Raw genomic sequence first — 14,992 nt, 5'->3', positions numbered from 1 at the left:
GATTTACTCTCTTAACTTTCATATAGAACATACAGCAGTGTTCATTATATATGTATCATGTGGTACATTATATCCCTAGTACATGTTTATCTTCTATGAGTTTGTTTCTGTGAATTTTTTTGAAGTATAATCGACCTACAGCACTGTTAGTTCCTGTTACACAGTTACACAGCATAGTAATTTGATATTTCTATACCAAAATGATCACCGTAATAAGTCTAGTTACGGTATGTCACCTTTCAAAGATATTACATAGTTTTTTACTATATTCCCCATACTGTACATTTCATACCGTGTGATTCATTTATTTTGCAACTGAATTTTTGTACCTCTTAATCTCTCTCACCTGTTTCTTTCTTCCCCTCTCCCCTCTGGCAACCAGCTGTTTGTTCTCTGTATCTGTAACTGTTTGTTTTGTTTGTTCATTTGTTTTGTTTTTTAGATTCCACATACAAGTGAAATCATACAGTATTTATCTTTCTTTGTCTTATTTTTCTCAGCATAATACCCTCTAGGTCCATCCATGTTGTCACAAATGACAAGATTAATTTTATTTTCTAATGAACTCCTGTTCCTTAGAACTTAATCTGTAGGAATTCATTGAGGCCTGGATTTAAGGTGCTCTCTTCTATAGACTGTTTGCATTTGTTTCTGCCAGGCAGCTAAGGGTACTACCACCCCACTAACACTTTAAAGGATGTTTTCAACTAAGAGGTTTTTAGACCATATATTTTTTGTTGTTTGGATAAATGTTGTACCCTTATCCAGGAATCTGTTATTAGATGTTTCTTTGCAATGAAACATCTTGAAATTAGTTGTCATTTTTCATTTTTGCCAAGAGCCTTTCTCAAAAGTTCGATTCAATCCATAGACTTCACAAAAGAATCTTTTAAGTCCTCAGTTCTCTTGTGAATGTTAGAGCTGATGGTTTCTTGGGGGCTTACTGGGGATAGTTGTCAAAACTATCACAGGGTATTAGGTTTAGCAATATGATATTATACTTGGTACTGCACAAAGAAGAGTATGTGAATATAACTCCCCATACTTTTATGTGTACATGCTTATCTTTCACTTAACTAACCTGTGTTGATATTAATGGGTGTGGTCAGACATACATCAAATTCTGTAGCTTTTATTAGTGTATTTGGGTTTTTGTTTTAATTTCAGAATTTGTAGTTACAGAACTACAGAACTTAACTATAAAGAAGAATCTATTTAGGATACTACATGTATCTTTAATTTGAAGTTCTAGAAGCTGAGGATAAGGATAAAGTTATTATTTTCATCTAAGTGTCTATTTCCTTGAGGTTCTCTCCTATCTGCAAAACTCCTTAAGTACTTTTGAGTATGATTTTCAACCAGTGCCAAATTGGAGTTGGTGTGGTTAATGGTTTAGTATCGAGTGACATAACATTTATTAGTGCTTTGGTTATGTCTCTGATTTAGGGAAAAACTTTTTGTGGTGCTCTAATTGTTTTCTTTCTAGATATGATACACCAACTTCTAAAAAGAAAGTACGAATTAAAGATCGCAATAAACTTTCTACAGAGGAGCGTCGAAAGTTGTTTGAGCAGGAGGTAGCTCAGCGGGAGGCTCAAAAACAACAGCAGCAGATGCAGAACCTGGGAATGACATCTCCACTGCCCTATGACTCTCTTGGCTACAATGCCCCTCATCACCCCTTTGCTGGCTACCCACCAGGTTATCCCATGCAGGCCTATGTGGATCCCAGCAATCCTAATGCTGGAAAGGTGCTCCTCCCCACACCCAGCATGGATCCTGTGTGTTCTCCTGCTGCTTATGATCATTCTCAGCCCTTGGTGGGACATTCTACAGAACCCCTTGCTGCCCCTCCACCTGTGCCAGTGGTGCCACATGTGGCAGCCCCTGTGGAAGTTTCCAGTTCACAGTATGTGGCCCAAAGTGATGGTGTGGTACACCAAGACTCCAGTGTCACCGTCTTGCCAGTGCCAGCCCCAGGCCCAGTCCAGGGACAGAATTATGGTGTTTGGGATTCAAACCAACAGTCCGTGAGTGTACAGCAGCAGTACTCTCCTGCACAGTCTCAAGCAACCATATATTATCAAGGACAGGCTTGTCCAACTGTCTATGGTGTGACATCACCCTATTCACAGACAACTCCACCAATTGTACAGGTAACTAATTTTGGAAATTCTCTTGTCTGTTTTACTGTCTGTTTATGGGATGTTAAATCTGATGTGAGGGGGAAGTCCTGCCATTGACCACTTTTACATATTGGCTAATTTTATATATACTAGTTATCTGTTGTGTCACAAATTACTTAGCAGTTTAAAACAGTAAGTAATTATTATCTCATAGTTTCTGTGGGTCAGAAATTCAGAAGCAGTTTGGCTGGGTGGTTCTGGCTCAGAGTCATGAAATTATAGTCAAGCTATTAAGCAGGGTTGTAGTCATCTGAAGATTAGACAGGGGATGTAAGGTTTACTTTCAAGCTCACTCACATGGTTGTTAGCTGTCCTTGGTTCCTTACCACTCTCAGTAGCGCTGCTTACAACATGCCAGCTGGCTTCCCCAAAAGCAAGTGATCAGTGAGAGAGAGAGAATAACTTTTGAAGTGTATTTTTGTGGTTTTTAATCAAATTTCTTTTCTTTTTTATAAAACCAATACATTAAAAAAAAAAAGACTCTTTAAGGCATCGTCTTCACCACATTCCTATGTCTCTCCCATCATTCCTCGTCACCCCTTAAAGGTGAATTATTGTGGATGGCGGAAACTCCCAGAGATGTTTCCTGTACACATTACTTAGTATTGAAGTAACAGAAGTAATTTTTACTTCTGTTCGTATTTTTGTTATGAAGCTGTATCAAAATTTGTTCAAAAGGCCGTGACAGTGTCCTGCTTTAATTCTGAAAACCTTAACTGTATTAACTGCCTTCACTTTTTATGATCTCTTTAACCACATGTTTATATATTTTATGAATTTTTAATTTTGAAGACTTGGAAGTTTTTTTATCCCATGTTTTTCTGTGTAACGTGATTCTTAACCATTTTTCCAAATTACTCTGTATTTTTATGTGTGTGTGTATATATATATATATGCATACATACACATACACATTTTAACGTCTGTATAATACCACATTTGCTTATAAGGTCACTGTTTATCCATTTTCCTGGGGTAGTTGTTTAAATTGAAAGTTCTTTTTCATAATTATAAATAATACTGCACTGAACATTCTTATACTTAGTTTTTTTTGTGTGTGTTTTTCCTTTCATGTTTGGCTTAAAACTAATGTTATAGGGCTAAATACAGCAGGTAAGAAAATGGGCATTATTGGTTATTGGCTATCAATTTTCTTAGTAGCTTTTTATTGTTGTTGGTGGTGGTGTTTGTTATGCATAATTCTGCCTCCTACAGAATTAAAGACTCTTTAGTAGAGAGCTCAGTGATCTTATGGTTGTTCTTTTAAAATAGAATTAATTTTTTCCATCCCAGTGAGTAAAAGATTTCTCTAGGGTTTAGTCATAGCCTTAAGACTCAAGTATTACAATTTTATTTCAAGTTTTCAGTCTGTTCCTACCAAGGAGTCATTTATTGACTCCCTAATCTGCTTTTCGTGTGCAAGAGTAGTTGATAAATGGACTAAGATGGTTCAGACTATCCTTCCCTTCTTTATGAGATTAGTTAATCAGAGATGATGTTCAACTCTGGGTAATGAGAAGCATAGAGCATGTTGTTAGCGTGTGTATTTTAAGTCCTAGTCTGTCACTTACTGTGTGTCCTGGAGACAGGCACTTAGATTCTTCAGTTTTAGTTTTCTCATTTATTAAATGAGCAGAATGCCTCAGAGTGGTTGAGGTTTGTATGAGATAATGGATATTAGTAATGATAAATTTAAAGCACCATATACCTTGAAGGTTTAATTATAGTTCTTAGTTACCTTAATACTGAGAGTATTGACATTAGTGGGCTGTGAATTACAGCTGATCAAGGTCATCTATCTGGTGTCTGGCTCATATATCTGGTCTATGTTGAGGCCTGTGTTGTTCAAATCAAATATCAACCATACCAACATGAGCTGAGGTATAATAACCTATAATAAGGTATAATAACCTTGACAGTGAAGTAGTATGTGATATGGTATAATATAAATTTGTGAGTGTGTGTACATATGCAGTATCTTTGAAATTTGGAGCAGATGTGTTATCAGAAGGTGACTTTAATTTTTTGCCACAGCTGCTTATTATTAGACATAAAAGCTCAGTTTTAACTGAGGCCATGTGCTTTATAGTGGTCTTGTGACATTAGAGTGACCTATTCTTAAAAAGTTACACTAAATTACATCTCAAAAAATTGAGTGCTTACACTATAAATTGTTCACATAAGTGAAGTGACTCAGATATAAAGTAATAGCTGTTTTTTTCCCTTTAGAAGTGGGAGCAGAACAGTTATGTTTTCCCCTCTATAACATATTGGACCCTCTCTTAAAATTCCCATTAGAAGTCACATTTTAAAGATATTTCTAGACTGGATTTATGTTTGAGAAATTAGCTTTTGTGTAATTTCAAGTCCCTTGTAGGTAGAGCCAATCTCCGACAGACTTCCTTATTTTCCCTCTACTTTTTGACAGTTTGAGTTTCAAACACTATATCTCCAAATGAATGTTGCAATTTTGGGTGTTTTTGGTTTTTGTTTGTTTAGGTTTTGTTTTTTGTGGTTTCTGTTTTTGTTTTGCAGTGATATTGTTAAGATGTTTTTCGCATTTCCTTTGGGAATTATTTTCAGTATGTGTAACATTCCTTCCTGTTGATAAATTGTTATCCTTTAAATATATCTTTGCATTTTAGAAACATAAAATTTGTCTGGAGCCATATCTAGTAAATACAGGGAATGATCAAGCTGGGTAATGCCATTTCAGTTTAGAAGTTATCTCACAACCAGCATTTGTAGCCAGACTTTTCATGCTAAAGAAACCACAGCTTTACTACACATTAATTGAATCCTTTAGAGTGTTTCCATGATAAGCCTTACACAACTGTGATCTTGTCAGATAAATTCTTCATGAATGTAGTTTCACTGAGGGTCAAAGAAATTTTACCCTCCAAAATATTAGCATTTTTCTATTTTAGATTTGGGTGTTTAACCTCTAGATCACTCTGAAGATAACATGTTTCATCCTGTTGACAGTTGTTCTCAAAATTAGTATTTTGATCTAGCTTTTAAATTTTTTTTTTCAAAATCAGGATATGAAATGTTTGTCATTCAAAATGTGTGATATAATTGTGAAGCCCTTCCTTTTCTAAATGAGTTAAGGTGACAGTACAGGCACACCTCATTTTATTGTGCTTTGCAGATACTGCATTTTTTACACATTGAAGGTTTGTGGCAACCCTGTGTCAAATTAAGTCTGTTGGCACCATTTTTCCAACAGCATTTGCTTACTTCATGTCTCTGTGTCACAAATTGATAATTTTTGCACTATTTCAGACTTTTTCATTATTATTATATTTGTTACGGTGAGCTGTGATCAGTGATCTTTGACATTACTATTGTAATTGTTTTGGGGTGTCATGAACTGAGCCCATATAAGCCAGCGAGCTTAATCGGTAAATGTTGTGTTCTGCCTGCTCTGCCGACTGGCCATTTTCCGATCTCTCTCCCTCTCCTTGGGCTTCCCTACTCCCTGAGACAAAATAATATTAAAATTAGGCCAATTAATAACTCTACGATGGCCTCTAAATATCAAGTGAAAGGAAGAGTCGTACATCTCTCACTTTAAATCAAAACCTAGAAATGATGACGTTTAGTGAGGAAAGCAGGTTGAAAGCTGAGATAGGCCAAAAGCTCGGCCTCTTGTGCCAGTTAGCCAAATTGTGAATGCAAAGGAAAAGTTCTTGAAGGAAATTGATAAGAAAGCAAAATAGTCTTATCAGCCTTATTGCTGATATATATGAAGAAAGTTTTAGTGGTCTGGATAGAAGATCATACCAGCCACAACATTCCCTTAAGCCAAAGCCTAATCCAGAACCAGTTCCCTAACTCTCTTCAGTTCTATGAAGGCTGAGATGGGGGAGGAAGCTGCAGAAGAAAAGTTTGAAGCTTAGCAGAGGTTGGTTCATGAGGTTGGAGGAAAGAAGCCATCTCTGCAACATTAAAGTGCAAGGTGAAGCAGCAAGTGCTCATGTAGAAACTGCAGCAAGTTATCCAGAAGATATAGTTGATTCCAACTCTAATTGATAACTTGGAGGGGTTGAAGACTTCAGTGGTGGAAGTAATTGCAGATGTGGTAGAAATAGCAAGTGAACTAAAATTAGAAGCAGAGCCTGAAGATGTGACTGAACTGCTGCAGTCTCATGATAAAACTTGAATGGATGAAGAGTTACTTCTTACAGGTGAGCAAAAAAGAAAGTAGTTTCTTGAGATGGAATCTACGCCTGGTAAGGAGGCTGTGAAGATTGTTGAAATGATATCAGAGGATTTAGAATATTACATATATTTAGTTGATAAAGCAGAGGCAAGTTTAAGAAGATTGACTCCAATTTTGAAAGCAGTTCTACTGTGGGTAAAATGCTATCAAGTAGCATCACATACTCTAGAGAAATGGTGAAAGGAAGAGTCAGTCAATGTGGCAAAAGCTTCATTGTCTTATTTTAAGAAATTGCCACAGCCACCCAGTCAGCAGCCATCAACATCGAGGCCAGACCCTCCACCAGCAGACAGATCATGACTCTCTGAAGGCTCAGAGGATGGTCAGCATTTTTAAGCAGTAAAGCATTTTTAAATTAAGGTATGTACATTGTTTTTTAGACCTAATGTTACTGCACACTTAATAGAGTACAGTATAGTGAAGCATAACTTTTATATGTGCTGGGAAACCAAAATATTCATGTGATTCACTTTTTATTGCAATATTCACTTTATTGCATGTTCTGAAACTGAACCCACAATATCTCTGAGGTATACCTGTAGTAGGAAATGAGGTCAAGGCCTTGGGTAGGAACAAGATGGTCAGGGCTTTGTGAGGATTTGGGCTGTTAGTGTAAATAATGTGAAAATCCACTGGAGCAGTTACAGCAGACTGGCATGATTTGACGTATTTTAAGAGAATCACTCTGATTGCTCTGGGTGAAGAGATTGTGGGAGTCAAGGGCAGAAGTAGGGAGATCAGTTAAAAGACTGTTGAATAATCTAGGCAAGAGAATATGGCCACTTATACTGGAATAGTAGAAGGAGAGATGTAAGAAATGATCAGATTTTATTTTTATGTATTTTTATATATATATATACATACACACACATATATATAAACTCATACGTACAGATACACATACACATGTACATACATATATAAAAAATTCAGAGCCAACAGAATTTGCCAATCGATTAGATTAGGAGAGTGGGTCAGAAAGAAATTAAATTTGGGATTCGTTACAGTATCTGGTGTTTGGCTTAGTGGGTTGGGAAAATTCCAATTTATCCATCTGTCCTCTTCAGCCTCCCAGAAACTGTTTCTACTCAGAATCAGGGTTACCAGCACATATGTGTTGACCTCCTACATGCACAGTAACTTGCCTCTTGAGGATGCTTCCTTCTGGGCGTTGCCCCTTAGAAACTTCCTTGGAAACTTAACTTTCCAGATAAATTGGTGATCATAGAATAGAGCCCGGTTAGATACGTTTTGTTTTATGGTTTATTTTATCAAAGTTAAAGTAGAACTTTAAGAATTATTTATATTTTATCTTTAGAGTATGCTTTTTAATTTGTTAAGCAGTATTTGGTCATCTTTGTTGCTAATACTTCTTTGGTACTGACTTCTGATTCAGTATTGTCTGGTTATATGTCAGTGTTGAAAAGTGTTCTGGATTTAATCAAATTTCAGGCTTTGGGACAGGAGTTAGGTGAGGAGATAAATTTCTACAAAATTTTTGATGTTGCACATATTTCCCATCTTGTATCCAAATACCTAGAGATGAAAATATTTCTAAGGTATACATTTTTCTCTCAGCTTCGTGATACTATTCTGACAGTTCTGCTTTGACAGTTAGCATTGAATCTGGTTTATGATATGTGTAGATTAAGCTGTTTGCAATACTGAATCATGTATTCTTCCTCTTTCTGTGTGTCTTCTCAGTAATTATTCATCCAGAAATCTGCTGGGCAGCTATATTTACCTATTCAGACTCCTTGGGTCTTTACTGGTATCATTTGGAATAATTATATTTTGATTATATTTTGTATTTTGAGTACTTATCAATTAATACTTCTGAATCATTTTACCTGATAGAATCTCAGTTTATAGGGTCAAAATCTGTCCTTAAGGGACTTCCCTGGTGGCGCAGTGGTTAAGAGTCCGCCTGCCAATGCAGGGGACATGGGTTCGAGCCCTGGTCCGGGAAGATCCCACATGCTGCGGAGCAACTAAGCCCGTGCACCGCAACTACTGAGCCTGCGCTCTAGAGCTTGTGCTCCGCAACAAGAGAAGCCACTGCAATGAGAAGCTCACGCACCACAACGGAGAGTAGCCCCTGCTCGCTGCAACTAGAGAAAGCCTGCGCACAGCAACGAAGACCCAGTGCAGCCAAAAAATAAATTAAATAAATAAATAAATATTTTAAAAAAAAATCTGTCCTTAAATACGTATCTGTTCAGCTCCTTGGTAGTCATCACCTTTTAACAAAACAAGGTTGTTTTCAGGACTTCTTGTCACTTCTTTAAACAGTTTTTCTATCGTAATTTCAGAGTAGGTTTAAGTCCTAGCTAGCCATGGTACTTATTTGTTGTATAACTCCAGGTGTGGGAGATACACCCACCTCTGATGGTGGTCAGGATTGAGTGAGATAATATATGCCAAAGGGCTTTTCTGCTTGATAAAGCACTATGTATATAAATCAGTGTGTCATAAGGATTTTAGATACATTGAATTCTGCTGTCTTTCTTATAGAAACCTACAAAAAGCTAGAAAACTAGTTTAAAATTTGATCACCTTCAACTTCCTCTACTGTGGATCACTCCTTTTGACCTTTTCTGGTCAAAACAAGCTGTTATTAGGAATTGGTAGTTAAAATGCTCTCGGTAAAGAGCATTGTGTGGAGCTCTTTCTCAGATATCCTAGGAGTAGCACTTCAGTTGTTATTCAAGTCTCATTGAAGCCAAACAATTGGACAGGTTTCATGAGTACTCCACCCCACCCCCATCCCTGCCTCCGCCTCAAAAAAGTTTTCTAACTTTTTATGATAAAGTAAAATCAAAGTAAGTAAATGACTTAGGGAATTATTCAAAAAAGAAAAAAAGAGTTTGAAGTAAAAGATTGTTTTACACATTTGTAGTAAAATATTCACATTGAAAGTTAAAAAAAAATTAATGGATGTATCTTCCAATAAGATTTGTCAACTTCAAAGTCAGATACTGCTTATTAAGAGCTAGAAAACTATAAATTGTGAATTTCTTCATTTTATCTTTTAGAGTTATGCCCAGCCAAGTCTTCAGTACATCCAGGGACAACAGATTTTCACAGCTCACCCACAAGGAGTGGTGGTACAGCCAGCCACAGCCGTGACTACAATAGTTGCACCAGGGCAGCCTCAGCCCTTACAGCCAGTAAGAAATATTTTGGTTGCTAAAACTCTCCTTGGCTACCTACCTTATCTTTAGAAAGATTACTTTTTGTTTGGTTTAGTTAGGGGTTTTTTTTTACTCCTTTTTTGTTTGTTTGTTTTTTATAAAAATTTTTGTAGTCGCCAGTTTCACTCAAGTGCCTGTGTACCCTGAGGGAGCACTACTCCACAGTTTTGTCAATTAAAAAAAATTCTGTGGAACTTACAGCTATGTTCATTTATGTGTACTTTGCCCTTAGGATCCTTTTTATTTGTAATTTAAACTGATTGATCTTGTATTCTTATACTTTGCTATGAATTTCTCAAGTAATAGTTTTCTAGACTAGATCCATCATTTTTTATGGAGAACTAGACTATGATACTGTACTGAGGACTAGAGATATAAAATTGAATGATATAGTTCACTTTACATGTTGTACAATATATATTGAAAGAAGCTTTTGGTATTCTGCAACATATGTAGAAGGATATGATGAAATCTTGATGAAATGCTGTTTTTAGATGAAATGGGAAATAGGAGCTGGCACTAGAAGCAGTTGAGAAACTAAACATGACCAAATTAGCAGTTTAGAATACTGACAATTCCAGAGAAGGCTCTTGTTGCATTCTGGTGAGTGATGGTGGCTTTCGATAAGTAGGGCAGTTGGTGGAGATGGAGTAAAAAGACTACATGTGAAACACTTAGAAATAAGACAGTGTGTATGGCAGGTATTTGAGGGCTTGCTATGAATTGGGTCCTTCTAGGCATTTTGAAAACAAACGTAAGATTCCATTCCTGTGCTTAAAAGCTGACATTCCAGTAAGAGAGATGAGGATCACAATGAATAATACTAAAAGTAGTCAACGTTTAGTGTCATGAAATATGCAGATAGAATTTGAGGAGGGGAAAAAATTATTCCCAAATTGGAGAAGGATTGGTAATCTAGTAGATATTGAATAATTTGGAATATTCTTAAGTGACACGAAAGCTTAGGGAAAAGAGATCACCTTATAGGCTAGATAGAGGACTACAGGAATGGAGGAAGTGGAACTTAAGTGGGGCCAACAAAAAGCAGCTCTGTGAAGTAAGGCTTGGGGGGTATTCACAAAGCAGCCATGCTCGGAGACTTAGGTTTGCTTAAAAGTGGCCATGTTTTATCTGAGCCTGGGATCTCAGGTTCCTCTTTAACTGCTCAAGCAAGGGTAAAGTTGGAAATTTTTTTCTTTATTAACTGGCTTACATAGAATGAACAATTAAGGGTATATATCCTTATCGTGATTATATCATCAATTTACTAGAGCTGCTTTAACAAAATACCACAGACTACGTAGCTTAACTAACAAATTCATTTTTTCATAGTCTCGGAGCCTGCAGGTCTAAAATCAAGGTGTCAGCAGGTTTGCTGTCTCCTGAGGCTGCTCCTGTTTTGCAGATGGCTGCTTTCTCACTGTGCCCTCACCTGGTCTTTTCTCTGCGCCCATTCCCTGATGCCTCTTCCACTTCTTACAAGGACACCAGTCCTGCTGCGTTAGGGCCACACTCTCGTGACCTCATTTAAACCTTAATTACCTATTTAAAGGTGCTGTCTTCAAATACAATCACATTGGGGGTTAGGGCTTCATATGAATTTGGGGGAAGCACAATTCAGTTTATAACAGTGATTATGAAGTTTTTATGTTTTTCAAAATGTGGCATTAAATTTTTAAAAGCTATTTATTTGAAAAAAATTTTTCAATTAAACTAAAAAACAAAAAGCTGTTCACCCATTTCTATATTTTTAAAATATAAATATGAGGTTTCAAACATACAAAAAATATATAATGGATAAATGTTAACATTCTATCATATTTGCTTCTATCTAAAGCCCATTCAGCTAATTGGTATCTTGGAGTTGGTTATATGCCATTTAGCATTGGTTTTTTTTAAGGTTGAAAAATATTGTTCTAGATAATGAGCTGCTGAATATTTTAAAATATGGTGTATTGGATGGTGAACTCGGAGCCTGCTGTGAATTTTCTGATAGATCCCTAAAGCTCTTCGTATACACTGTCTCTGATCATTTCCCAGATTGTACCTTTACTTTTTATCTTTTTTTAAAAGAAGAGGTAGATGTGTGTTTTTACATACTGCTTAAGTAGACTATTTTTGTCCTTTTCAGCCAGATTAAAAGAAATGTCACTGATCAAGAACTTGTGTGTCTTTTTAGCCTGAAATGGTTGTGACAAATAATCTCCTGGATTTACCACCCCCATCTCCTCCCAAACCAAAAACCATTGTCTTACCTCCCAACTGGAAGACAGCCCGAGACCCAGAAGGGAAGATTTACTACTACCATGTGATCACAAGGTAAGAATTGCTGTCTGAGCACCCCCAAATCAGCTTTCAGTTGGTCAAAGAAGCTGCCACTGTAAGGGGAGTTTTATGGTTATAGACTCTTTATTAGCTGTTAACTGTGCCTGAGGGCTGCTGGTTTTCCAGAATCCCATCATAAATGTTATGACATATGTTAGACTTTGGTCCTTTTTAGGTATGTTCTGGTGTTTTTAATCTGCAAGACTCTTGGAGAAAACTAAGGAATTTATTTTATTTTATTTATTTATTTGGTTGTGCCAGGTCTTAGTTGCAGCAGGCGGCCTCCTTAGTTGAGGCATGTGAACTCTTAGTTGCAGCATGTGGGATCTGGTTCCCTAACCAGGGATTGAACTGGGGCCCCCTGCGTTGGGAGCGCGGAGTCCCAACCACTGTGCCACCAGGGGAACTAAGGAATTTTTTTAGAAAATGGTAATGACTTAATCTAACATTGTAGATAATCAGGGGTCATGGGCAAACCTTTTCTGTAAAAGGCCAGATAATAAATATTTTAGGCTTTGCTTGCCAAACATTCTTTGTCACAACTGTTCAGTTCTTCTATTGTTGTGTAAGCAGCCATAGACAATACATAAATGAATGGGTATGTCTCTGTTCCAATAAAACTTTATTTGGTTCGTGAGCCATAGTTTGATGACTCCTGCAATTTATATAAAAAACCTGATTTATCTTTTTCTTAGAATTAAAAAAATATATTTTAGGCAGATAGCTTTATGTGAATATATGTGTTTTTTGTGTGTGTATGTATGTATTCATTGGTATATAATGTGAATATATGTGTTTTCTGTGTGTGTATGTATGCATTGGTATATAATGTGAGTTATTGGGGTGCATGTTTTGTCATCTGCTTTGTTTACCAATCTATTTATAGAACTTTCTGTATCAATTAATGAAAAATTACATTATTTTTAATACTTGCATATTTGTTGCAGGGCTCAGCAAACTATGTCCATGGGCTACTTGTTTTGGTAAATAAAGTTTTTTTGGAACACAGCCACACCCATTTATTTAGGAATTGTTGATGGCTACTTTCATACTCCAATGACAGTAGACTAGTTGTGACAGAGATCATTTGGTCCACAAGGTCAAGGGTATTTACTCTCTGATCCTTTATAGAAGAAGTTTGCCTAACCCCTGCTCTTCTGTATGGCTATACCAAATTTTGTTTAACCCACCCTGATTGATGGATTTTCACTATTTTATATATAACTCTAAACCTGGACATCCTTACAGACACTAATACTAATCTTACTGCCTTCTTCAGGCAGATTCTTAGAGGCAAAATATTTGATCAAAAGAGATACACATTTTAAGTTGGTAAGTATTGTCAGCTTACCATTAAAAAAAAAAATCATACCTATTTAGACTCCCACAAAAGGTACACAAAAGTGCCTTTTTCTTCATGTAGGTTCTTTAACTCATGTAAAATAGTAGATGAGAAATCTTATTTTTATTTTCAATTCTTTTATTTTTGAGATGGAACGTCTTCATTAGATTATTGGCTATTTGTATCTTTTGTGAATTGTTTGTTTGGGGCATCTACCCATTTTCTCTCAGCATTGTTAATCTCTTTATCAAGAATATTGCAAATGTTTTTGTTTGTAATGTCTTGTGACATGAAGAAGTTAAAAATTTCATGCAGTCAGATATTTTCCCTTTATGTATTCTACTTAGAAAGGTCTTCATTACTCCCATAAAAATACCTTTATAAAACAAGCCCTTGGGACTTCCCTGGTGGCACAGTGGTTAAGAATCCCCCTGCCAGTGCAGGGGACATGGGTTTAATCCCTGGTCCGGGAAGATCCCCCATGCCGCGGAGCAACTAAGCCCGTGCGCCACAACTACTGAGCCTGCACTCTAGAGCCCGCACACCACAACTAATGAGCCCACACGCCACAACTACTGAGGCCTGCGAGCTCTAGGGCCCGTGTGCTGCAACTACTGAATCCTGCATGCCTAGAGCCTGTGCTCCACAACAAGAGAAGCCACTGCAATGAGAAGCCCGCTTGCTGCAACTAGAGAAAGCCCACGCGCAGCAATGAAGATCCAGTGCAGCCAAAAAAAACAAAAAAACAAGCCTTTGTTATGCTGCTGACTGAAAGTGTTGTGACTTTAAAAACCAGTGTCTGCAAATTTTACCAGAACTTTGTTTTTTCAATACCAAAGCAAGCTTTTTAATGGACTATCACTTTTCAAAAAAAAAAAAATTGTATTTCTTATTTATGTGTGTAATTTTTCCATCTTTTTTTCTAGGTTTTCCTTAAGTAGCACCTAAGAGCATTAATACCTCCTGCTCTGTTTAATTCCCATAATAAAACCCACAGCTGCTTGTGGTTCTTTGATTACAATAGAAATCTTGAGCCCATTTTATAATTAGTTCTATCGGTCAGAGATAAACCTATTTTCATAATCATCTGCAAAACTGATTTACATCAAATGCCTTTAATGTTGCTAACTAAAGATTGCTGTGGTAGGAAAGCACAAGACTAATGGCAGGATAGACCTGTCAGATACGTCGCTAGCTTCTTGGAGGCTTTTCACGTTTTAAGTGATTCCCCTTAGAGCATTTCCTGTGACAGCTGACTTCTGACTCCCGAATAGAATTTCCTTACTTCCACATGTTACTTCACAGATCTAGCTTAAAAAAAAACAAAAACAAAAACAAAACCACCTTTGCCTGCTAACTTTCAAAACAGCCATAAACATGCAATGAGGGAATTCCCTGGTCGGGAACTAATTTCCCCAAGAGCTACGCGGCGTGGCCAAAAAAAAAACATGCAAAGAGTTAACGTGATTGAGCTCTTTTTTTGTAGCCAGCTGAAAATATTTTTAGCAGAGGGCACAAGTTTTTAACCTGTACATCTTTTCCATGCTGTAAGTCATCAAGCCAGAGGGGCAAAACTACAAACAAGAAGACTCCTAAGGCAAGAAACAGTTTTCTCACATGATCAAGGATTGTGAGGAGGGTGTTGTGATTTATTTTATTTTGCTCCGGGTACATGCTAGGTACAGTCATGATTGATCACCTGCAGAGGGGTGGCATAGGC

At 36.9% G+C, this 14,992-nt stretch overlaps 1 protein-coding gene across 3 annotated transcripts in view; it reads left to right on the top strand.

Moving 5' to 3' along the window:
- Window positions 1-14,992, top strand: part of SETD2 (SET domain containing 2, histone lysine methyltransferase) — a 118,483-nt gene that overhangs the window by 94,159 nt on the left and 9,332 nt on the right. For 2 of the 3 annotated variants that reach the window (XM_059939467.1, XM_059939466.1), the window contains exons 15-17: window positions 1,487-2,156; window positions 9,447-9,581; window positions 11,785-11,924. In XM_059939467.1, the coding sequence (XP_059795450.1) occupies window positions 1,487-2,156; window positions 9,447-9,581; window positions 11,785-11,924 (945 nt within the window). Of the gene's footprint in view, window positions 1-1,486; window positions 2,157-9,446; window positions 9,582-11,784; window positions 11,925-14,992 lie in introns of those variants that run through there. The other variant, XM_059939469.1, reaches the window with a different exon arrangement.

The sequence above is a fragment of the Balaenoptera ricei genome, chromosome 11 (genome assembly GCF_028023285.1).
Source record: "Balaenoptera ricei isolate mBalRic1 chromosome 11, mBalRic1.hap2, whole genome shotgun sequence".
Lineage (NCBI taxonomy): Eukaryota > Metazoa > Chordata > Mammalia > Artiodactyla > Balaenopteridae > Balaenoptera > Balaenoptera ricei.
This window is presented reverse-complemented; position numbering and strand designations above follow the sequence as displayed.